This window comes from Hypanus sabinus, chromosome 19, assembly GCF_030144855.1.
Source record: "Hypanus sabinus isolate sHypSab1 chromosome 19, sHypSab1.hap1, whole genome shotgun sequence".
Taxonomy (NCBI): domain Eukaryota; kingdom Metazoa; phylum Chordata; class Chondrichthyes; order Myliobatiformes; family Dasyatidae; genus Hypanus; species Hypanus sabinus.
Window position 1 is genome coordinate 675,520 of NC_082724.1, and position 23,435 is coordinate 698,954.

Below are 23,435 nucleotides of genomic sequence, written 5' to 3' on the forward strand. Positions count from 1 at the left end.
CCTGAAGGTGGAATCTCATGTGGATAGGGTGGTGAAGAAAACTTTTGGTATACTGGCCTTTATAGATCAGAGCATTGAGTTTAGGAGTTGGGATGTAATGTTAAAATTGTACAAGGCATTGGAGAGGCCAAATTTAGAGTATTGTGTACAGTTCTGGTCACTGAATTATAGGAAAGATGTCAACAAAATAGAGAGAGTACAGAGGAGATTTACTAGAATGTTACCTGGGTTTCAGCACCTAAGTTACAGAGAAAGGTTGAACAGGTTAGGTCTTTATTCCTCGGAACGTAGAAGGTTGAGGGGGAACTTGATAGAGGTATTTAAAATTATGAGGGGATAGATAGAGTTGACATGGATAGGCTTTTTCCATTGAGAGTAGGGGAGATTCAAATGAGGACATGAGTTGAGAATTAAGGGGCAAAAGTTTAGGGGTAACATGAGGAGGAATTTCTTTACTCAGAGAGTGGTAGCTGTGTGGAACGAGCTTCCAGTAGAAGTGGTAGAGGCAGGTTCGATTTTGTCATTTAAAACAAAAATGAGATAGGTATATGGACAGGAATGGAGTGTTATGGGCTGAGTGCAGGTAGGTGGGACTAGGTGAGAGTAAGCGTTAGGCACAGACTAGAAGGGCCGAGATGGCCTGTTTCCATGCTGTAATTGTTATGTGGTTATATTGACTCACTAGCAGTTGAACCATCCAGACACAGGTGTATTTCTACTACAATCAATTGAAATACTTTGACTGCACACAGGTGATCTCAGTTTCACTAATTATGTGACTTCTAAAACCAATTGGCAGCACCAGTGATGATTTGGTGTGTCATATTAAAAGAGGGTGAATGCTTATGCAATCAATTATTTTGTTTCATATTTGCAATTAATTTAGATCACTTTGCAGAGATCTGTTTTCACATTGATATGAAAGTCTTTTTCTGTTGATCAGTGTCAAAAAGCCAAATTAATTCCACTGTGATTCAATGTTGTAAAACAATAAAACATGAAAACTTCTGGTGGGGGGGAGATGCACTGTTTTTATGGGCACTGTATGTCCCTCTGTATACTGAGGCAAAGTACTCTATCTATAAACTTAACTAATCATCCATCTACATTCTCAGCTGAGTCACTTGTACATAAGACAAACAAGAGGTCTCAGCAATGGTCTCTACAAAATACCTCTGGTTACAGACCTCCAGACAGTAGAATACCCCTCCACCATCACTTCCTGCCTCACATCACAAGCCAATTTTAGATCCAGTTATCCAGCATACTTTGGATCCCACATGTTTTATGCTTCTGCAAAAGCCTACTATGTGTTAAGTATTCATTTAGGATCCCACTGGTACCCCATTTCTTTACAATACTTCACCCCTTTGGTCCCTAGAGGTTCGACTCTTTCCTTGGCTACCTGCTTCTAATTATCTTAATCCTGCTTGTCAAGATAATTTCACATCATTTTTTAATCTTCCTAATTACTGCCTGAAGTTTTCTCCCAGTCTGATGTGAATGCATGGGATTGTTACTAAAACAGCAATTTAGCAGGGTTGCTGTGTTTTAACGTGCCCTTGTGCTATCTCATTCTTCTGTCTGCCTGTGCTCACCACTGTTCTGACAAGAGTTATTTCAGGCAGCTTGATTCTGATGATTGCAGGGTTTGTAATCGTGCTCCATGGCCCTGGCTGATTGGCAATGAATAGCCTTACGGAGCTGGGGAACAAATCACAGAGCTACATTTGGCCTCACCTCCTGGCTCTGTGACAAGTTGCTGCAATAACGACTATCTTCAGATCAAAATGACAGGTTGTTAAACCAGAGTGACCGGCCTTTTTGGGTTAAGCATTTAAAACTGGTGACTGAGGGTGGGGTTCTTGGAATGTCCCATTTGGGTGTGTGGAACTGGAAATCGGATCCTGCACAACACTGGTTCCCAGATGCAGACAGCAGTGCTACTGCCCCACCTGGTCCAGACTGAAGGATGCTCCTCCAAACTGCTCTGTCTCTTGTGCTGACAGATCTCCAGGTCCCTTTCTTCCATGTCTGTCAATCTGTCTGTGAAGATACGACAAATAATCTGTGACCTTCTTGGGAGAGTGTGTGTGTGTGTGTTATCTCCATTTCTCTCCTCCCCCTTCCCCCTGCCCAATGTGGGAATGGAATTGGAATGATGGTCTCCAGACCTTTGCAGTGTGTGGATGTCACATGGCGGAAATGGAAATGGAATGGAACTGAAGTGATTTCTGATGGTGAATATTGCGATTTTTACTATTTAGATGGTGAAGAGACCGTGGACAATTGGAACTTGTATTCCATGGAGGGTAGAGGAATGACTTTATTTCAACACAGAGTAGATGTAGTGAAGTTTTTCCCTGTGTTAGTCACAGACAAGGGAACATAATTAAAAGGCCAACACACACAAAATGCTGGTAGAACACAGCAGGCTAGGCAGCATCTATAGGGAGAAGCGCTGTCGACGTTTTGGGCTGAGACCCTGACGAAGGTCTTCTCCCTATAGATGCTGCCTGGCCTGCTGTGTTCTACCAGCATTTTGTGTGTGTTGTTGTTTGAATTTCCAGCATCTGCAGATTTCCTCGTGTCTGGTAATTAAAAGGCCAGTCATTTAAAACTGAGATGTGTAGAATTTTCTTCCCTCTCAGAGGGAGATGAATCCCTGATATTTTCTGTCCAAGTGGCTATATTTAAAGTTGAGATGTATTTATATTGGATATATTTAAGTTTGAGAGAGATAAATATTCTCAGATCGAGGGATTGTGGGTGATTGACATTAGGCACCGATGAGGATTCAGAGTGGACATCGGTCAACTGAGGCCATAGTGAATGGTGGAGTGGAGCTTGTGTGTTCCTGTGGATGGGATCTCAGGCTGACTGTGCACTTAGCTCATCTGGCTGCAGGTCATTGAACTCCAGGGAGAGCACTGGAGATGGGGTTGGGGTGCGCCTAATCCTTCCATAGAGCACAGTAACTGGTGATAGTTTCGATCCTCTGCTGTTGTGCCTGGAGACACTCACTCAGATCAGATCTGTTCCTGCAGACTGTCACCAGGGTGTGCGGGAGGAGGACGGAGCCGTCACTTTGAACCGCAGGAGAGGTGCCTTCAAGCAGGCCAAGATCCACTACATCAAGAACCATGAGTTCACTGCCACCTTCTTCCGGCAACCAACCTTCTGTTCTGTGTGTCGGGACTTTGTCTGGTAAGGCTATAAACTGCTGGCAGAAAGAGGAGAGGGCTGGGTCTGCGGGGGCTCCTCCCCATAGGTCAGGACAAGGGTTTGGGGGCAGTGCAGGGACATCCTGCCCAATGGGGCAGGCAAGGCTGGATGGAGTGTAGTTTACCCAGTGACACTGGGGCAAGGCTGGAGTCAGGGTCTGACAGGGGTGAGGGGAGACCTGCCCAAGGTGGGGGGGGGGGCTCGTTTCCCCATTCAGTCGTCAGTTCTGCAAGCACAAACTGCTGGGAGAGGGATGATGCAGCTGCTGCACCAGACAGGGTGAGGACCTGCCAAGTCCAGGAGTCAGGACATCAAGCTTCTGCAGAGGCTCATCCCAGAGCTGTAACCCTGGGCAGAAATGTGGGAGGACCTGTGGCTGAGGTTGTGGTAAAGTGAATGGAGCCAGGCAACTTCTTTAGATTTGCCCCAGGGATGAGGAGGGCATTTGAATTTGATGAGTGGGGTGATGGGGGGGGGATGGGAGGATGTGGAGAGGGGGTGGGGGTGTCTTTGTTCCACGCCTTGCTCAATCTGCATTCTCCTCCACAGGGGTCTGAACAAGCAGGGGTACCAGTGTCGCCGTGAGTATATCCCCCTCCTATACACCTTTCCACCACCGGGTCTCCCCCTCCCCCACCGCAAGCCCAACCACCGCCGCCAGAACCCCCCACCACTGCCCACCCACCCATTGTTTGGTGGTACCTTGCCCCTTCCCTCCATCCATCCTTACTACTATTCAACAGATCTCAGACAGACCCCAAGCTGTGCCGCCACCCCCATTGCCCTCTGTCCCTGGACACCCCCCTGCTCTACCACCTTTGTCTAATTCTCTGTGTTTTGTTTCAGAATGTAATGCTGCAATTCACAAGAAATGTATTGACAAGATCATCGGCCGATGCACAGGGACAGCCACAAACAGCCGAGATACTATGGTGAGCCACAGCTTATCAATCTTTGAAACATGAAAATAGAAACATAGAAAACCTACAGCACAATACAGACCCTTTGGCCCACAATGCTGTGCCAAATATGTACATACTTCAGAAATTACCCATAGCCCTCTATTTTTCTAAGGTTTTTCTAGGGTTACCCATAGCCCTCTATTTTTCTAAGGTTTTTCTAGGGTTACCCATAGCCCTCTATTTTTCTAAGCTCCATGTACTAGAGTAGCATCCCCATCATGCCTCCTCACATCCTGCTCACGCCATGCCCCATCGCACTTCCCTCAAAGAGTCCTCATTCCCTCTCTCACTCATCTTTAGTAGTTCTATGGCCACAGACACAATGCTCATGTCTCCCTCTTCCTCACCTTTGATAGAGTTGATTGATTGTACTTGACTGTCAGGACTTGTACTTGGTCTTGGGGATATTGAGGAGCAGAGGGACCTTGCTGTACTAACAAAGGTCTATGAAGCTAACAAAACTATAGAACACCATAAGATATAGGAGCAGAATTAGGCCATTTGGTCCATTGAGTTCACTCTGCCATCTCATCATGGCTGATCTATTTTTCCTCTCAGCCCCAATCTCCTAAGGCTGTGTTCTCTGCTCTTGAAACACTCCTACCATGGGACACACCCTGTCCACATCCACCCTATCAAGGCCTTTCACCATTCAATAGGTTTCAATGAGGACACCCCTCATTTTCCTGAATTCCAGTGAATACAGACCCAGAGCCATCAAACGTTCTTCATATGACAAGCTGTTCAATCCTGGGATCATTTTCTGAACCTCCTGTGAACCCTCTCCAGATTCAGCACATCCTTTCTAAGACAGGAGCCTTGAACTGCTCACAGTTCTCCAAGTGGGGCCTCACCAGTGCTTTATAAAGTTTCAACATTACATCCTTGCTTTTATATTCTACTCTTCTTGAAATGAATGCTAAAATCGCATTTGGCTTCTGCACCACAGGTTTAACATGCAAAATAACTTTAAGGGAGTCCTGGACAAGGACTTCCAAGTCCCTTTGCGCCTCATATTTTTGTATTTTTTCTTCATTTAGAAAATAGTCAACCCTTCTATTTCTCCAACCAAAGAGCATGAACATTCAGTTCCCGACACTGTATTCCATCTGCCATTTCTTTGCCCATTCTCCTAATCTGTCTAAATCCTTCTGTAGCCTCTCTACTTCCTCAAACCTTTGCAACAAAGCCATCAATTCCAGCATTGACATATAATATAAAAAGAATTGGTCCCTTTTGTATTCCATCTTTACCTTAATGACTTTTTAGTTCATTCTGTTATACTTGAAAGGTTCCCAATCTTTTAACTTCCAACTAATTTTTGCTCTATTATGTACCCTCTCTGGCTATTATGTTGGCTTTGACTTCCCTTGTTCACCACAGTTGTGTAATTTTGCCTTTAGAAAACTTGTTCCTCTTTGGGATTGCTGCTCTGCTGTCATCCCTGCCAGTGTACTTTACCAATCAATTCTGGCCAACTCCCCTCTCATGCCTCTGTAATTCCCTTTTCTCCACTTTAATACTGAAACATCTGACTTTAGCTTCTCCATGTGGTGGTGAAGAGGGTAGATGGAACACTTGCCTTTATTAAAAAGAACAGAATACTGCAGTAGAGAGGTCAAGGTACAATTTCATGGAAATATTGGTCAGGCCACAGCTGAAAATGTGTGTGTATATGCTTCTTTACCCCAAAGCAGAGGAAGCTGAGTGGGGACCTGACTGGGTTACAGCTGGAGATGTGTGTTACCCCCAGAGCAGAGAAAGATGAGCAGGGACCTGACCGAGTTTCGAAAATGATGAGAGAGTGGGTAGTGTGAAGCTTTTCACCAGAGCTGAAGAGTCTGAGCTAAAAGGTTTCAGGGGGATACAAGGAAACGTTTGTTCACTCAGAAGGAATTGGAGATCAGAGAGACTGGTGAGTGAATGGTGGAGGTGATATTTGAGAAGTATTATTGTCAAGTCCTGTAAAGCTAATGACCAAGTGCTGATAAACAAGATGAGTATAGACCAGTACTGGATGAGCTGATGGGCCTGTTCGTGCTCTGTATGGCCTGATGACTATATTCAAGACTAAAATAAATTTTGGATATAATTTTAATCTTATTGACCAAAGGATCATGGATATGTGGTGATTGAATGTATTTATGGTGGAGATGGACAGATATTTGAATTACAAGGGAGTGAATGAGAAACTGGTTTTGAGTATGTGATTGGATATGCCATCGTAGAGCATCCAGTTTGCTAACTCTTGTTCCTCTTTCCACATACTTGAAATCAGAGGAGATGCTATTCCTGCAGAAAGTGATGTGAGGGAAATGATGCACAGACATTGATAGATGGTGATGTCATTTGCCTGCTATTGGTATTTACGTTCTCACAGGCCTCTCAACCTTTCTGTCTGTGCATGTGTTCTGTATTTGTGGTTAATCTTCTCTCTCATCCTATTTCTGCAGTTCCAAAAGGAGCGTTTCAAAATCGATGTTCCGCACAGGTTTCGGGTCTATAATTACATGAGTCCGACGTTCTGTGACCACTGTGGCAGCTTGCTGTGGGGTCTGGTCAAGCAAGGACTGAAGTGTGAAGGTAATGTCCTAGCTGGGACCAAAGGGCAGCTGATGTTTGTGTCTGCATGGTTACCACATAATAAGACCATAAGATATAGGAGCAGAATTAGGCCATTTCAACCATTCAGTCTGCTCCGCAATTTTATCATGACTGATCTATTTTTCCTCTCAGCTCTAATCTCCTGTCTTCTCCCCATATCCCTTCATGCCCTGCCCAATTGAATCCATCAGCCTCTGCCTTAAATATACATAAAGACTGGGCTTCCACAGCTGCCATTGGTAAAGAATTCCAAAGAACCACCACTCTCTGCCTAAAGAAGTTGCTTCTCACCTCCATTCTAAAAGGGCGCCCTCCCCACCCCCCATTCTGAGGTTGTGTCATCTAGTCTTAGACTCTCCCACCATAGGAAACATCCACTCTATCATGGCCCTGCAACATTCAATAGGCTTCAATGAGGTCACCCCTTATTTTCCTGAATTCCAGTGAATACTGGCCCAGACCCATCAAATGCTCTTCGTATGACAGGCCACTCAATCCTGTAATCATTTTCGTGAACTTCTTTTGAACACACTCCAGTTACAGCTCATCCTTTCTAAGGGGCTCTAAACTGCTCACAATACTCCAAGTGAGGCCTTGCTTTTATGTTCTAGTTCTCCTGAAATGAATGCTAACATTGCATTTGCCTTCCTCACTATAGACTCAACCCGCAAATTAACCACTTCCCAACACTATTTCATCTGTCACTTCTTTGCCTATTCTCTTAATCTGTCAGTCCTTCTATTTCTTCAAAACTACCTGTCCCTCCATTTCATATCGTCTACAAACTTTGCAGTAAATCCATCAATTCAAGTCAAGTTTATTGTCGTTTCAACCATAAACTGCTGGTACAGTACACAGTAAAAATGAAACAACGTTCATCCAGGACCCTGGTGCTACATGAAACAACACAAAACTACACTAGACCATGTGAGACAGCACAAGGTTACAATGGACTATGTAAAACAACATAAACACTGTACTAGACTACAGACTTGCACAGGACTACATAAAGTGCACAAAAAAAATTAATAAAGACAATAGGCACAGTAGAGGACAAATTACAATATAATAATAAATGATGTAGATGTCAGTCTAGACTCTAGGTATCGAGGAGTCTGATGGCTTGGGGGAAGAAACTGTTGCACAGTCTGGTCATGAGAGCCCGAATGCTTCAGTACCTTTTGTCAGTTGGCAGGAGGGAGAAGAGTTTGTGTGAGGGGTGCGTGGGGTCCTTCACAATGCTGTTAGTTTTGCAGGTGCAGCCTGTGGTGTAAATGTCTGTAATAGCGAGAGGAGAGACCCCGATGATCTTCTCAGCTGACCTCACTATCCGCTGCGAGGTCTTGCGATCTGAGACGGTGCAATTCCTTCATCCACAATTATTGATGTATAATGTAAAAAGAATCGGTCCCAAGTTGGACCTCTATGGACACCACTAATCACTAGCAGCCGATCAAAAGTGGCTCCCTTTATTCCCACTCTTTGCCTCCTGCCAATCAGCCACTGCTTTATTCATCCTAGAATCTTTCCTGTAATACCATGGGCTTGTAGCTTGTTAAGCAGCCTCATGTGCGGCACCTTGTCAAAGGCCTTCTGAAAATCCAAGTACACAATATCCACCAATTCGCCTTTGTCTGTTCTCCTTGTTATTTCTTCAAAGAATTCCAACAGATTTGGCAGGCAAGATTTTCCCTTACAGACATCATGCCCATTTTATCTTGTGCCTCCAAGTACCCTGAGACCTCATCCTTAACAATCGACTCCAACTTATTCCTAACCATTGAGATCAGACTAGCTGACCTATAATTTCCTTTCTTTTGCCTCACTCTCTCTTGAAGAGTGGAGTAACATCTGCCATTTTCTAGTCTTCTGGAACCATTCCAGAATCTAATAATTCTTGGAAGATCATTACGAATGTTTCCACAACCTCTTTAGCCACTTCTTCCAGAACTCTGGGATGTCACCTGGTCTAGATGGTGTGCTTTTCTATCTTCGGACCTTTCAGTTTCTGAAGAACCATAAGACATGGGAGCAGAATTAGGCTATTCAGCCCTTTAAGCCTGCTCCGCCATTCCATCATGGCAGATCCTGGATCCCACTCAAACACATACACTTGCCTTCTCACCGTATCCTTTGATGCCCCGACCAATAATAAAACTATCAACTTCCGCTTTAAATATACCCACGGACTTGGCCTCCACTACAGTCTATGGCATTCCACAGTTTTGCTACTCTGTAACTAAGAAAAATTCCTCTGTACCTCTGTTGGAAAAGGTTACCCCTCAATTCTGAGGCTGTGCCCTCTAGTTCTGAATACCACCACCATAGGAAACATCCTCTCCATATCCACCTTATCTAGTTCTTTCAATATTTGGTGGGTTTCAAAGAGACCTTCCACCCCCATATTCTCCTAAATTCCAATGAGTACAGATGCAAAGCTGCCAAACGCTGTTCATATGTTTACCCCTTCATTCCCGGAGTCATCCTTGTGAACCTCCTCTGCACTCTCTCCAATGACAACACATCCTTTCTGAGATACAGGGATCAAAACTATTGACGTTACTCCAAGTGCAGCCTGACCAGTGTCATATAAAGCCTCAGCATTATCTCCTTGCTTTTATATTCTATTCCCCTTGAAATAAATGCCAACATTGCATTTGCCTTCTTTATCACAGTTTCAATCTGTAAGTTAACCTTCCAGGAGTCTTGCGCAAGGACTCCTAGGTCCCCTTGCACCTCTGATGTTTGAACTTCCTCCCCATTTAAATAATAGTCCGCACTATAGTTTCTTTTACCAAAATACATTATCATACATTTCCCAACACTATTCCATCTGCCAATTTTTGCTTACTCTTCCAATTTGTCCAAGTCCTGCTGCAATCACATTGCTTCCTCAGCACTACCTATCCCTCTACTTATCTTTGTATCTTCTGCAAACTTTGTCACAAAGTCATCAATTCCATTATCTAAATATCTAAATTATCTAAGTAGTGGTGGGTAGCTGTTTGTCAGGTTGGAGGCCGGTGACTAGTGGTATGTCGCAGGGATCTGTACTGGGTCCAATGTTGTTTGTCATATACATTAATGATCTGGATGATGGGGTGGTAAATTGGATAAGTAAGTATGCAGATGATACTAAGATAAGTAGCGTTGTGGATAATGAAGTAGATTTTCAAAGCTTGCAGAGAGATTTAGGCCAGTTAGAAGAGTGGGCTGAAAGATGGCAGATGGAGTTTAATGCTGATAAGTGTGAGGTGCTACATTTTGGTAGGACTAATCAAAATAGGACATACATGGTAAATGGTAGGGCATTGAGGAATGCAGTAGAACAGAGTGATCTAGTAATAATGGTGCATTGTTCCCTGAAGGTGGAATCTCCTGTGGATAGGGTGGTGAAGAAAGCTTTTGGTATGCTGGCCTTTATAAATCAGAACATTGAGTATAGGAGTTGGGATGTAATATTAAAATTGTACAAGGCATTGGTGAGGCCAAATTTGGAGTATTGTGTACAGATCTGGTCACTGAATTATAGGAAAGATGTCAACAAAATAGAGAGAGTACAGAGGAGATTTACTAGAATGTTACCTGGTTTCAGCACCTAAGTTACAGAGAAATGTTGAACAAGTTAGGTCTTTATTCTTTGGAGCGTAGAAGGTTGAGAGGGGGCTTGATAGAGGTATTTAAAATTGAGGAGGATAGATAAGAGTTGATGTGGATAGGCTTTTTCCATTGAGAGTAGGGGAGATTCAAACAAGAGGAATGAGTTGAAAGGGGGCAAAAGTTTAGGGGTAACATGAGGGGGAACTTCTTTACTCAGAGAGTGGTAGCTGTGTGGAACGAGCTTCCAGTAGAAGTGGTAGAGGCAGGTTCAATATTGTCATTTAAAGTAAAATTGGATAGGTATATGGACAGGAAAGGAATGGAGGGTTATGGGCTGAGTGCAGGTCAGTGGGACTAGGTGAGAGTAAGCATTCGGCATGGACTAGAAGGGCTGAGATGGCCTGTTTCCGTGCTGTAATTGTTATATGGTTATAAATCACTGACAAAACAATGAAAAGTAATGGTCCCAATACTAACCCCTGAGGAACGCCACTATTCACTAGCAGCCAATCAGAAAAGGCCCCTTTTATTGCCACTCACTGCCTCCTGCCCATCATCAGCCATTCTGCTAATATCATGCCAGTATCTTTCCTGTAATGCCATAGGATTTTGTTAAACAGACTTATGAGTGGCACTTTATCAGACACCTGAAAATCCAAGTAAATGGTATCCACTGCCTCTGCTTAGCCCACCTTGGTTGTTACTTCCTCGAAGAACTCTAACAGATTTTGTTAGATAATAGTTCCCTTTACAAAAACCATGCTGACTTTGACTTATTTTATCATTAGCCTACAAGTACCCCAAAACCTCATCCTTAAAAATAGACTCCAACACTTTCCCAACCACTGAGGTTGGGCTAACTGGCCTATAATTTCCTTTCTTTGGCCTTCCTCCCTTCTGAAAGAGTGGAGTGACTTTTGCAATTTTCCAGTCCTCTGGCACCATGCCAGAATCAAGTGATTCTTAAAAGATCATGACCAATGTATCCATTATTTCTTCAACAACCTCTCTCAGGACTTTGGGATGTAGTCCATCTGGTCCAGGTGACTTATCCACCTTAAGACCTTTGAGTTAGAAACAGAAACATAGAAAACCTACAGCACAATACAGGCCCTTCGGCCCACTAAGTTGTGCTGAATATGTCCCTACCTTAGAAATTACTAGGCTTACCCATAGCCCTCTATTTCTCTAAGCTCCATGTACCTATCCAAAAGTCTCTTAAAAGACCCTATCGTATCCGCCTCCACCACCATTGCTGACAGCTCATTCCATGCACTCACCACTCTGCATAAAAAACTTGACATCTCCTCTGTACCTACTCCCAAGCACCTTAATCATGTGTCCTGTTTTGGAAACCATTTCAGCCCTAGGAAAAAGCCTCTGAATATCCACAATCATCCAACTTCCCACTCACTCTTGTCCCTTATATGCCCTTTCCGTGGTTAACCTTCGCTCTAGTTATGGTAACTTAGTACACTTCATTACCCCGATACCTGGAACTTCCACCATACTGTTAATGTCTTCCACAGTGAAGATTGGTCCAAAAATACTTACTCAGTTTGTTTGCTATTTTGTGTCCCCTATTACTACTTCCAAAATCCACTCTTGCCTCTCTTTTACATTTTAAGTATTTGAAGAAACTTTTGGTATCCTCTTTAATATTATTGGTTAGTTTTCTTTCTGTATTCCATCCTTATCTTAATGACTTTTTTTAAAGTTGCTGCAGGTTTTTAAAAGCTTCCCAACCCTCTAACTTCTCACTAATTTTTGCTCAATTATATGCCCTCTCTTTGGCTTTTACATTGGCTTTGACTTCTCTTGTCAGCCACAGTTATGCCATCTTTCCTATAGAATAATTCTTTCTTTTTTAGGATGTATATATCCTGTGCCTTTTGAATTGCTTCCAGCAATTTACCGTCATCCCTGTCAGTGTTCTTTTCCAATTAATATTGGCCAACTCCCCTCTCATGCCTGTGTGATTCTCTTTACTGCACTGTAATACTGATACATCTAACTTTAGCTTCTATCATTCTTCTCCACTGCAGAGTGTGCGATGAATGTGCACCACAAGTGTCGGGGCAAGGTTGCAAATCTCTGTGGCATCAACCAGAAACTGATGGCAGAAGCGCTGAACCAGATCAGCATGGTAAGGCGAGTCCCACAGTCCAGACCCATTTCTGGATCATGGCCACAGAAGCAGGCATCTGTCCCTGGATCGGACAATTGATTACTTGGACAGCAGGACCGACTGGTTTGAAGGAAGCCTCTCAGAGGCTGGGGTAGTGAGGAGACCGACTCCCTTGGAGCTTAGGGAGATGTGAATCTTGTCAGGAGGTCCTGTGGCTCTTTGTCCCTATGCTGATTTATTCAAAGTTCTCCAGTAGCCCTGATCTCCTGCCTATAGCACCTCCATAAACATTTCCTGGAACTGAGCAGCTCTGTGCGGAAGATGTTCCCCGTCTCCCATCCAGCTCCATGTGGACAAACGTTCCCCGTCTCCCATCCAGCTCCATGCGGACAAACGTTCCCCGTCTCCCATCCAGCTCCATGCAGACAAACGTTCCCCGTCTCCCGTCCAGTTCCATGTGGACAAGCGTTCCCCGTCTCCCATCCAGCTCTGTGCAGGAAATATTCCCCGTCTCCCATCCAGCTCTGCAGGAAACGTTCCCTATCTCAAATACAGCTTTGTCTAGTTCCTCATCAACTGTCCAGTTCTGTGTCCATTACCAGTCCTCTGGTCAAACGTTCCCCCTCTTTCTCACCCCCCAACCAACCCTGGTGACCAGAAGCCATTTCTCCCGTCCAGCTCAGTAACTATCTTAACCCCCAACCCAGCCACCAGTAACCACTTCTCCTTTCCAGCTCAGTCACCAAAATCCACCCCCCCCCCCCCCCTCCACCACGAGGCTACCAGACACCACTTCTCATTGTTACTTGCAGGAAACCTCCTCTGGAATTTGTGATTTTGTTTAAATCTCCCCTCACTCTTAACTCATTACGGGAGAACAGCTCAGTCTCTCCGGTTAACTGCACAAGTTTGACAATTTTTTTTTATTTCTCACAGAAGTCATCCACTCGAAAGTCTGATAGCAGCCTCCCTGACAATTCGAACATCGGTATTTATCAGCCTTACAACAGCCCCTCTGCATTTGGAACCCAGAATGTGGACTGCACAGGTACTCTGCTGACCCCTGATCACTGTTCACTAACTGCTGACCATTGGCCACTAGCCAATGGCTGCTGATTATTTACTGATCACTGAGCCCCTGCCCCAGAGGAGCTGGGTGACCAGTCATTGTGGATCTGAGTCACTTTGCTGCCAAGGGCATCTTGTGGAGTTAGTTATTGATTGGGCAACTGGGAGTTGAGCTGAGGCAGGTTCCACCCTGGCACAGAACAGGGAGTTGGCCTCACCCTGGCACAGAACAGGGAGTTGGCCTGAGGCAGGGTCCACCCTGACACAAAACAGGGAGTTGGCCTGAGGCAGGGTCCACTCTGGCACAGAACAGGGAGTTGAGCTGAGACAGGGTCCACCCTGGCACAGAACAGGGAGTTGAGCTGAGACAGGTTCCACTCTGGCACAGAACAGGGAGTTGGCCTGAGGCAGGTTCCACCCTGGCACAGAACAGAGAGTTGGCCTGAGGCAGGTTCCACCCTGGCACAGAACAGGGAGTTGGACTCACCCTGGCACAGAACAGGGAGTTGGCCTGAGGCAGGTTCCACCCTGGCACAGAACAGGGAGTTGGACTCACCCTGGCACAGAACAGGGAGTTGGCCTGAGGCAGGTTCCACCCTGGCACAGAACAGGGAGTTGAGCTGAGACAGGTTCCACCCTGGCACAGAACAGGGAGTTGGCCTGAGGCACGTTCCACCCTGGCACAGAACAGGGAGTTGGACTCACCCTGGCACAGAACAGGGAGTTGGACTCACCCTGGCACAGAACAGGAAGTTGGCCTGAGGCAGGTTCCACCCTGGCACAGAACAGGGAGTTGAGCTGAGACAGGTTCCACCCTGGCACAGAACAGGGAGTTGAGCTGAGACAGGTTCCACCCTGGCACAGAACAGGGAGTTGGCCTGAGGCAGGTTCCACCCTGGCACAGAACAGGGAATTGAGCTGAGACAGGTTCCACCCTGGCACAGAACAGGGAGTTGGCCTGAGGCAGGTTCCACCCTGGCACAGAGCAGCTGTTAGTTTATCTTGAGCTTTTGCCTGTGCTGTGCAATTGCTGGTGGGAGAAATGGCTAAAGTTGTGGCAGCATTCGCTGATCAGTGGAGTGCCTCAGGGATCTGTTATGGGACCCTTGCTCTTCGTGATTCTTATAAATGACCTGGATGAGAAAATGGAGGAATGAGTTAGTAAGTTTGCTGATGACACAAGAGTTGGAGGTGTTGTGGATAGTGTGGAGGGCTGTCAGAGGACACAACAGGACATCGATAAGATGCAAAACTGTCTTTTTCGACAGCTATTTTAATAGTATTGCCAAAAAAAGATAGAGATCTTTTAAAAGCAGCGTCATATAGACCTATTTCTTTATTAAACACTGATTATAAAATAATAGCAAAAGTCTTATCTAACAGATTATCCAAATACTTACCAAAATTAGTACATATGGATCAAACAGGATTTATTAAAAACAGACAATCGGCAGATAATGTAACTCGGTTATTCAGTATAATTCATTTGGCACAAAAGAGGGAGGAAATGAGTGTGGCAGTTGCTTTGGATGCAGAAAAAGCATTTGATAGATTGGAATGGGATTTTTTATTTAAAGTATTGGAAAAATATGGATTAAGAGTATCTTTTATAAAATGGATTAAAACCTTAAATATTAATCCCAAAGCTAAAGTAGTGACAAATGGTCAAATTTCAACACCATTTCTGCTAACAAGGTCAACTAGGCAAGGTTGTCCTTTATCACCTGCTTTATTCGTGTTGGCGATAGAACCATTAGCTAAATTAATTAGAATGGACCCAGGTATTAAGGGTTTTAGGGTTAATCAGGAAGAATATAAGATTAACTTATTTGCTGATGATGTTCTGCTTTATTTAACAAACCCATTGCACTCGTTGTGTAAATTATCCTATAGATTAGAAAAATATGGGAAAATATCAGGTTATAAAATAAATTGGGATAAAAGTGAAATTTTACCTCTTACTAAAGGAGATTATAGTCAATGTCGATTAATAACTCAATTTAGATGGCCGACAAATGGTATAAAATATTTAGGTATAAGAGTTGATAATGATATAAAGAACTTGTATAAATTAAATTACTTACCATTACTGAAAAAAATTCAAGAAGATCTTGATAAATGGATGGTATTACCAATAACATTAATAGGTAGAGTAAATACCATAAAAATGAATATATTCCTTAGACTACAATACCTATTTCAATCATTACCAATACAACTACCTCAGAAGTTTTTTCAAGAGTTAAACAAATATGTGAGGAAGTTTCTTTGGAAAGGTAAGATGTCAAGAATATCTTTGGAAAAATTGACTTGGAAATTTGATCTAGGAGGGTTACAATTTCCAAATTTTAAGAATTATTATAAAGCAAATCAACTTAGATTTATTGCATCTTTTTTTGAGAAAGGTAAACCGGCATGGATTAGAATAGAACTAGATAAAATAGGAGAAAATACACCAGAAGATTTTATATATAAATGGGAATCTAAATGGATACGGGGAAAGAAAGAATCTCCTATATTAAAACATTTGATTGACTTATGGAATAAGATAAATGTTGATGATGAGACAAAGAAATCTTTATTAGCAAAGAGATCTTTAATTCAAAATAGACTTATTCCTTTTACAATGGATAATCAACTTTTATATAATTGGTTTCAAAAAGGGATTAGATATATAGGAGATTGTTTTGAAGGAGGTATGTTAAGGTCATTTGATCAATTAAAGAATAAATATAAAGTATCAAACAATACTCTTTTTTGTTACTTCCAACTAAGAGCTTATTTAAGAGAAAAATTAGGTCAAACAATGTTATTGCCGAAACCTAATGAAATAGAAACTTTAATTCAAAAAGGAAAGATTAAAAAATTTATTTCTTGTATGTATAACTTGATTCAAAAACAGGCAATTAAACAAGGAGTCCATAAGTCAAGACAAAAATGGGAAAGTGACTTGAATATTAAAATTGAAGAAACAAATTGGTCAAGACTATGTCTTGACAGTATGACAAATACAATAAATGTCCGGTTAAGATTAGTGCAATATAACTTTTTACATCAATTATATATTACACCACAAAAAATAAATAAATTAAACCCAAATTTATCTGATCAGTGTTTCTGATGTAAACTAGACATCGGTACTTTTTTACATTCTACTTGGTCGTGTTCTAAGATTCAACCTTTTTGGACAAATTTAAGTTTTATTGGAACACAACTTCCACATAATCCAATATTATTTTTACTAGGCGATATTAAAGGGATAAAACCAAAACCCAAATTGAATAAATACCAGAAAGAATTTATAAAAATTGCATTGGCAGTAGCCAAAAAGGCAGTTACTTGGAAATCGGATACATACTTAAGTATAGATCGTTGGAAGAAGGAAATTTATGGCTGTATTCCACTTGAAAGAATTACTTACAAATTAAGAGATAAATATGAGACATTTTTGAAAACTTGGTGCCCTTATTTACAAAAGACAGGATTAAATATATAGGTGCTCCGAAGATGAAATAATTGGTTATTTGGGGAAATAAATAAATATATATGCTAAAGTTATTATGAACTCCATGGAGCATGCGGGGATCTTCCGATATCCAGGCACTCTTTCTTTCTTTCTTTTTTTTCCTTTCTTTCTTTTTTATATAGGGATGTTAGGGGGGAGGGGTTAAGGGGAGGGGGGGTAGGATATATATTTTTTTTTCTCTCATATATTTTCTTTTATTTCTGTAATTATTTGAAAACTCAATAAAAAAAGTTTATAAAAAAAAAGATGCAAAACTGGGCTAAGAAGTGGCAGATGGAGTTAACCCAGATAAGTGTGAAGTGGTTCACTCTCGTCGGTCGAATATGGTGGCAGAATATAGTATTAATGGTAAGACTCTTGGCAGTGTGGAGGATCAGAGGGATCTTGGGGTCTGAGTCCATAGGACACTCAAAGCTGCTATGCAGGTTAAGTCTGTGGTTAAAAAGGCGTACAGTGTATTGGCCTTCAACAACCGTGGAATTGAATTTAGGAGCTGAGAGGTAATGTTGCAGCTGTATAGGACCCTGATCAGGCCCCACTTGGAGCACTGTGCTCAATTCTGGTCGCCTCACTATAGGAAGGATGTGGAAACCTTAGAAAGGGTGCAGAGGAGATTTACAAGGATGTTGCCTGGATTGGAGAGCATGCCTTATGAGATCAGGTTGAGTGAACTCAGCCTTTTCTCCTTGGAATGATGGAGGATGAGAGGTGACCTGATAGGGGTGTCACTTGATGAAAGGCATTGATCATGTGGATAGTCAGAGGCTTTTTCCCAGGGCTGAAATGGTTACCACAAGAGGACACAGGTTTAAGATGCTGGGGGGTAGAGGTACAGAGGAGATGTCAGGGATAAGTTTTTTACTCAGAGTGATGATTGCGTGGAATGGGCTGCCGGCAATAGTGGTGGAGGCAAGTACAATAGGGTCTTTTAAGAGACTTTTGGATAGGTACATGGAGCTTAGAAAAATAGAGAGCTATAGGTAAGCCTAGTAATGTCTAATATGGGGACATGTTCGGCACAACTTTGTGGGCTGAAGGTCCTGTATTGTGCTGTAGGTTTTCTATGTTTCTATCTGTGAACCTTTCCTGCTACGCAGTGTTCTCATCTGTGCTGCTTGTTTTCAGACAATGACCAGTATGGGAAATTGTGGGAGGAAAGCTCACCGAAGCCGCCCCAGCGAGGACCAAGTCTGCGGGAGGGTCTGAGGAAGAAATTGACCCTTGATAATTTCACTTTGCATAAGGTGCTGGGTAAAGGCAGTTTTGGAAAGGTAAGTGTGACTGTTGGAGAAACAGCAGAAACCAACCTGGTAAAGCTTTGAGAGCATAGTAATTGCCTCTGGCCAGAGTTTAGTCACTGAAGTTAGAACCATACAACACAGATACAGGTTCTTCAGCCCATCTCATCTATGATGATATCCTTACCCCTCTAACCCTTTAGACTGCTCTGCCATTTCATCATGGCTGATCCATTTTTCTTCTCAGCTCCATCTTCTGCCTTGCCCCCATATCCCTTCATGCTCTGACCAATCAAGAACATATCAACCCCTGCCTTAAATATACGTAAAGACTTGGCCTCCAAAGCTGTGGCAAAACCACTCTCTGGCTAAAGAAATTCCTCCTCATCTCCTTTCTAAAAGGACGCCTTTCTGAGGCTGTATCCTCTAGTCTTAGACTCCCCCACTATAGGAAACATCTTCTCCAGATCCACTCTGTCAAGACTTTTCACCATTCGATGAGTTTCTATTAGGCCGCCCTTCATTCTTCTGAATATAGTGAATATAGGCTCAGAGCCATCAAATGCTCTTCATATGACAAGCCGTTCAATCTTGGAATCATTTTCGTGAACCTCCTTTGAACCCTCTCCAGTTTCAGCACATCCATTCAAAGATGAGGGACCAGAACTGCTCACAATACTCCGAGGCCTCACTGGTGCTTTATAAAGTTTCAACATTACATCCTTGCTTTTAGTTTCTAGTCTTCTTGAAATGAATGCTAACATCACATTTGCTTTCCTCACCACAGACTCAACCTGGAAATTAACCTTTAAGGAATCTTGCACAAAGACTCGCTAGTTCCTTTGTGCCTCAGTGTTTTGTATTTTCCCTCCAATTAGAAAATAGTCAATATTTGTGATAGATGTCAATCTGAAATAGCGTCTTTAACTCATATGTTCTGGTCGTGTCCGCTTTTGAAAAAATATTGGAAAGATATTTTTGATATTACCTCTGTGGTATTGAACATTGATTTACAACCCCATCCTATTACTGCAATTTTTGGTTTACCAATGATGGACTCACTTCATTTATCTTCTTCCGCCTGTTGAATGATTGCATTTCGTACACTAATGGCTAGAAGATCAATTTTGTTGAATTGGAAGGAAATTAATCCTCCTACTGTATTTTATTGGTTTTCTCAAACTATGTTATGTTTAAATTTAGAAAAAATTAGAAGTGGTGTATTTGACACCTACTAAATTTGAAAAGATATGGAGACCATTTATTCAATATTTTCATATGATGTAATTGGACCCTGTTCCAGGCCTATTTGATTTTCCAGTTTTGTTTTCATATATATCAAGAGGATCGGAGTTGACGACACTGATGATTTTGTATTTTTGTGAGATGTTATAAACAGCCCTTTTTTTAATTTTCTCTTTTTTCTTTTTTGTTTTTTTTTCTTCTATTAGTTATTAGATTTTTAGATTAGTTTTTGCATAATGAATTTTTTTTTCTTTTTTTCCTTTTTATTTTTTCTTTTTATTCTATATTATGATACACCTAGGTTTGCCTTGTCTATTTGTATATTGTATCTTTTACGATGTGGGAATATTCATTTATACTGTAATCATTGTTTTTGTAATCTTTTATAGTTAGTTGAAATATGTACATTTGTAATCCCAGTATCTATGTACCAATTTTATTTTGTTGTTGTTAATAATGATAATAAAAAGATGGAAAAAGAAAGAAAATAGTCAACCCTTCCACCTAAGTGCATGACTATACAATTCCTGACTCTATTCCATCTGTCACTACTTTGCCCGATATCCAAGTGTGTCCAAGTCCTTCTGTTGCCTCCTCAACTTCCTCAAAATGACCTACCCCCCCACCTTCGTATCTTCTGCAAACTGCAACAAAGCCATCTATTCTTAGTCATCCAAATCATTGCCATATAACAATAAAAGAATCAGACCTCACAGAGACCCCTGTGGAACACCACTAGTTACCAGCAGCCAACCAGAGAAAGCTCCCTTTTTTCCTCACTCTTTGCCTTCTTTCCTAGTTGTCCAATTGTCTGTGAAAATTTGTCTATGTATCTGTCTGTACCAGCTCCTCCAGCAGGGCAGCTCCTTCCAGATATTCACCCCCTCTAAGGAAGAATTACTACTTTAAATCATTCCTCTGTCACCTTGAACCTGTACCCTTAAGTTCCAGATCCCCTCCACTGGGAAAATAACCTATTGCCTTACCTTTAAGTTCTCACTTAGATTCCTACATTCCAATGAGAACAAACCGAACCTAAGCAATCTCTGTTGTATCCACAACCCTCAATTGCAGGCAATATCCTGATGAACTCCATACACAGGACTCACTTGTGCTCTTTCACTTATTCTTTCTCCTGTATCCCTTATATTCATCCATGGGCCGAGCATCACACATCCCTCATTCCCCTTGAGAAGGTGAACTGCCATCTTGAACCACTGCAGTCCTTGAGGTGTGGGGTACACCCACAGTCCTGTAAGGGAGGGAAATCTAGGACATCGAGCCACTGATAGTGAAGGAATGGTGATTATGTTTTCTAACTCAGGATGGTGTGTGGTTTGGAGGGCATTGTTGAGGGGGTGGGGTTCACTGTGCTTCTGCTGCTCTTGTCCTTCCGGCTGGACAAGGTGGCAGGTTTAGAAGGTCTGTCCAAGGAGTCTCGGTGAGTTACGGCAGTTTGACCTGTAGATGCTGCAACTGGTAGAGGTGGTGTGTTTGGAAGGTCTGTCCGAGGAGTCTCAGTGAGTTACTACAGTTTGACCTGTAGATGGTACAAATGGCAGAGGTGGTGTGTTTGGAAGGTCTGTCCAAGGAGTCTCAGTGAGTTACGGCAGTTTGACCTGTAGATGGTACAAATGGCAGAGGTGGTGTGTTTGGAAGGTCTGTCCGAGGAGTCTCAGTGAGGTACTGGTACCCTGCAGATGATATAACTGGTGGAGGTGGTGGGTTTGGAAGGTGCTGACTGAAGAATCACAGTGAGTTAATGCATGAGACATAGGAGCAGAATTAGGCCATTCAGTCCATCAAGTCTGCTCTGCCATTCCACCATGGCTGATCCCGAATCCCACTCACCTTCATACACCTGCCTTCTCATCATAACCTTTGATGCCCTGACCGATCAGAAAACGATCAACTTCCACCTTAAATATACCCACGGACCTGGCCTCCACTCCAGTCTGTGGCAGAGCATTCCACAGATCTACTATTCCCTGGTTAAAAAATATGCCTTCTTCAGTCTAAAACATTGCCCCTCAATGTTGAGGCTGTGCCCACACGTTCTGGATACCCCAACCAGAGGAAACACCCTCTTCACACCCACCCTATGTAGTCCTTTAAACATTCAGCAGGGTTCAATGAGATCACCCCACATTCTTCTAAATTCCAGTGAGTACAGTCCAAAGCTGCCAAACACTTCTCAATCCTGGAATTTATGAGATTTGTGTTCAGCATTATCTCTTTGCTTTTATATTCTATTCCCCTTGAAATAAATGCCAACATTGCATTTGCCTTCTTTACCACAGACTCAACCTGTAATTTAACCCTCTGGGAGTCCTGCTCAAGGGTTCCCAAGACCCCTGCATCTTTGATGTTTGGACCTTCTCCCCATTTAGATAATAGTCTGCACTATTGTTCCTTTTACCAAAATGCATTATCATACATTTCCCAACACTGTGTTTCATCTGCCTCTTCTTTGCCCATCCTTCCAATTTGTCTGAGTCCTGCTGCAATTGCATTACTTCCTCAGCACTCCACCCATCTCCATAGCATCTGCAAACTTTACCACAAAACCATCAATTCCATTACCTACGTCAGGATGCTGTTCATCGACTATAGCTCAGCATTTAATACCGTAATTCCCACAATCCTGATTGAGAATTCACAGAACTTGGGCCTCTGTACTTGGAATTGGAATCTCGACTTCCTAACCAGAATCTGTGCAGATTAGTGATAACATCTCCTTGCTGACGATCAACACTGGTGCATCTCGGGTGTGTGTTTAGCCCACTGCTCTACTCTCTCTATACTCATGACTGTGTGGCTAGGCATAGCGCAAATACCGTCTATAAATTTGCTGACGATACAGCCATTGTTGGTAGCATCTCAGATGATGACGAGAGGGCATACGGGAGTGAGATATGCCAACTAGTGAAGTGGTGTCGCAGCAACAACCTGACACTCAACATCAGTGAAGCGAAAGAGCTGATTGTGAACTTCGGGAAGGGTAAGACGAAGGAACACATACCAATCCTCAGAGGGATTGGAAGTGGAGAGAGTGAGCAGTTTTAAGTTCCTGGGTGTCAAGATCTCTGAGGACCTAACCTGGTCCCAACATATCGATGCAGTTATAAAGAAGGCAAGGTAACGACAATACTTCATTAGTTTGAAGAGGTTTGGTAAATCAGCAAGTACACTCAAAAACTTCTATAGATATTCCGTGGAGAGCATTCTGACAGGCTGCATCACTGTCTGGTATGGGGGGGACGGGAGGCTACTGCACAGGATTGAAAGAAGCTGCAGAGGGTTGTAAATTTAGTTGGCTTCATTTTGGGTACTAGCCTACAAAGTACCCAGGACATTTTCAAGGAGTGGTGTTTCAGAAAGGCAGTGTCCATTATTAAGGACCTCTAGCACCAGGGCAGTCCTTTTCTCACTGTTACCATCAGGTAGGCAGTACAGAATCCTGAAGGCACACACTCAGTGATTCAGGAACGGCTTCTTCCCCTCTGCCATCTGATTCCTAAATGGACATTGAACCCTTGAACACTACCTCAATTTTTAAAAATATATTATTACTGTTTTTTGCACAATTTTTAATCTATTCAATATAATTCAATTTGGAGCGTAGAAGGTTGAGGGGGGATTTGATTGAGGTATTTAAAATTTTGAGAGGGATAGATAGAGTTGACGTGAATAGGCTGTTTCCATTGAGAGTAGGGGAGATTCAAACAAGAGGACATGATTTGAGAGTTAGGGGGCAGAAGTTTAAGGGAAACACGAGGGGGTTTTTCTTTACTCAGAGAGTGATAGCTGTGTGGAATGAGCTTCCTGTAGAAGTAGTA

The 23,435-nt window shown here is 42.7% G+C and overlaps 1 protein-coding gene across 8 annotated transcripts in view; it reads left to right on the forward strand.

Moving 5' to 3' along the window:
- LOC132377651 (protein kinase C delta type-like) overlaps nt 1-23,435 on the forward strand; it is a 135,364-nt gene that overhangs the window by 97,060 nt on the left and 14,869 nt on the right. For 7 of the 8 annotated variants that reach the window (XM_059943847.1, XM_059943850.1, XM_059943851.1 and 4 more), the window contains 7 exons: nt 3,048-3,207; nt 3,775-3,806; nt 4,072-4,157; nt 6,641-6,770; nt 12,437-12,537; nt 13,456-13,567; nt 18,239-18,384. In XM_059943847.1, the coding sequence (XP_059799830.1) occupies nt 3,048-3,207; nt 3,775-3,806; nt 4,072-4,157; nt 6,641-6,770; nt 12,437-12,537; nt 13,456-13,567; nt 18,239-18,384 (767 nt within the window). The remainder of the gene's footprint in view (nt 1-3,047; nt 3,208-3,774; nt 3,807-4,071; nt 4,158-6,640; nt 6,771-12,436; nt 12,538-13,455; nt 13,568-18,238; nt 18,385-23,435) is intronic. The other variant, XM_059943854.1, reaches the window with a different exon arrangement.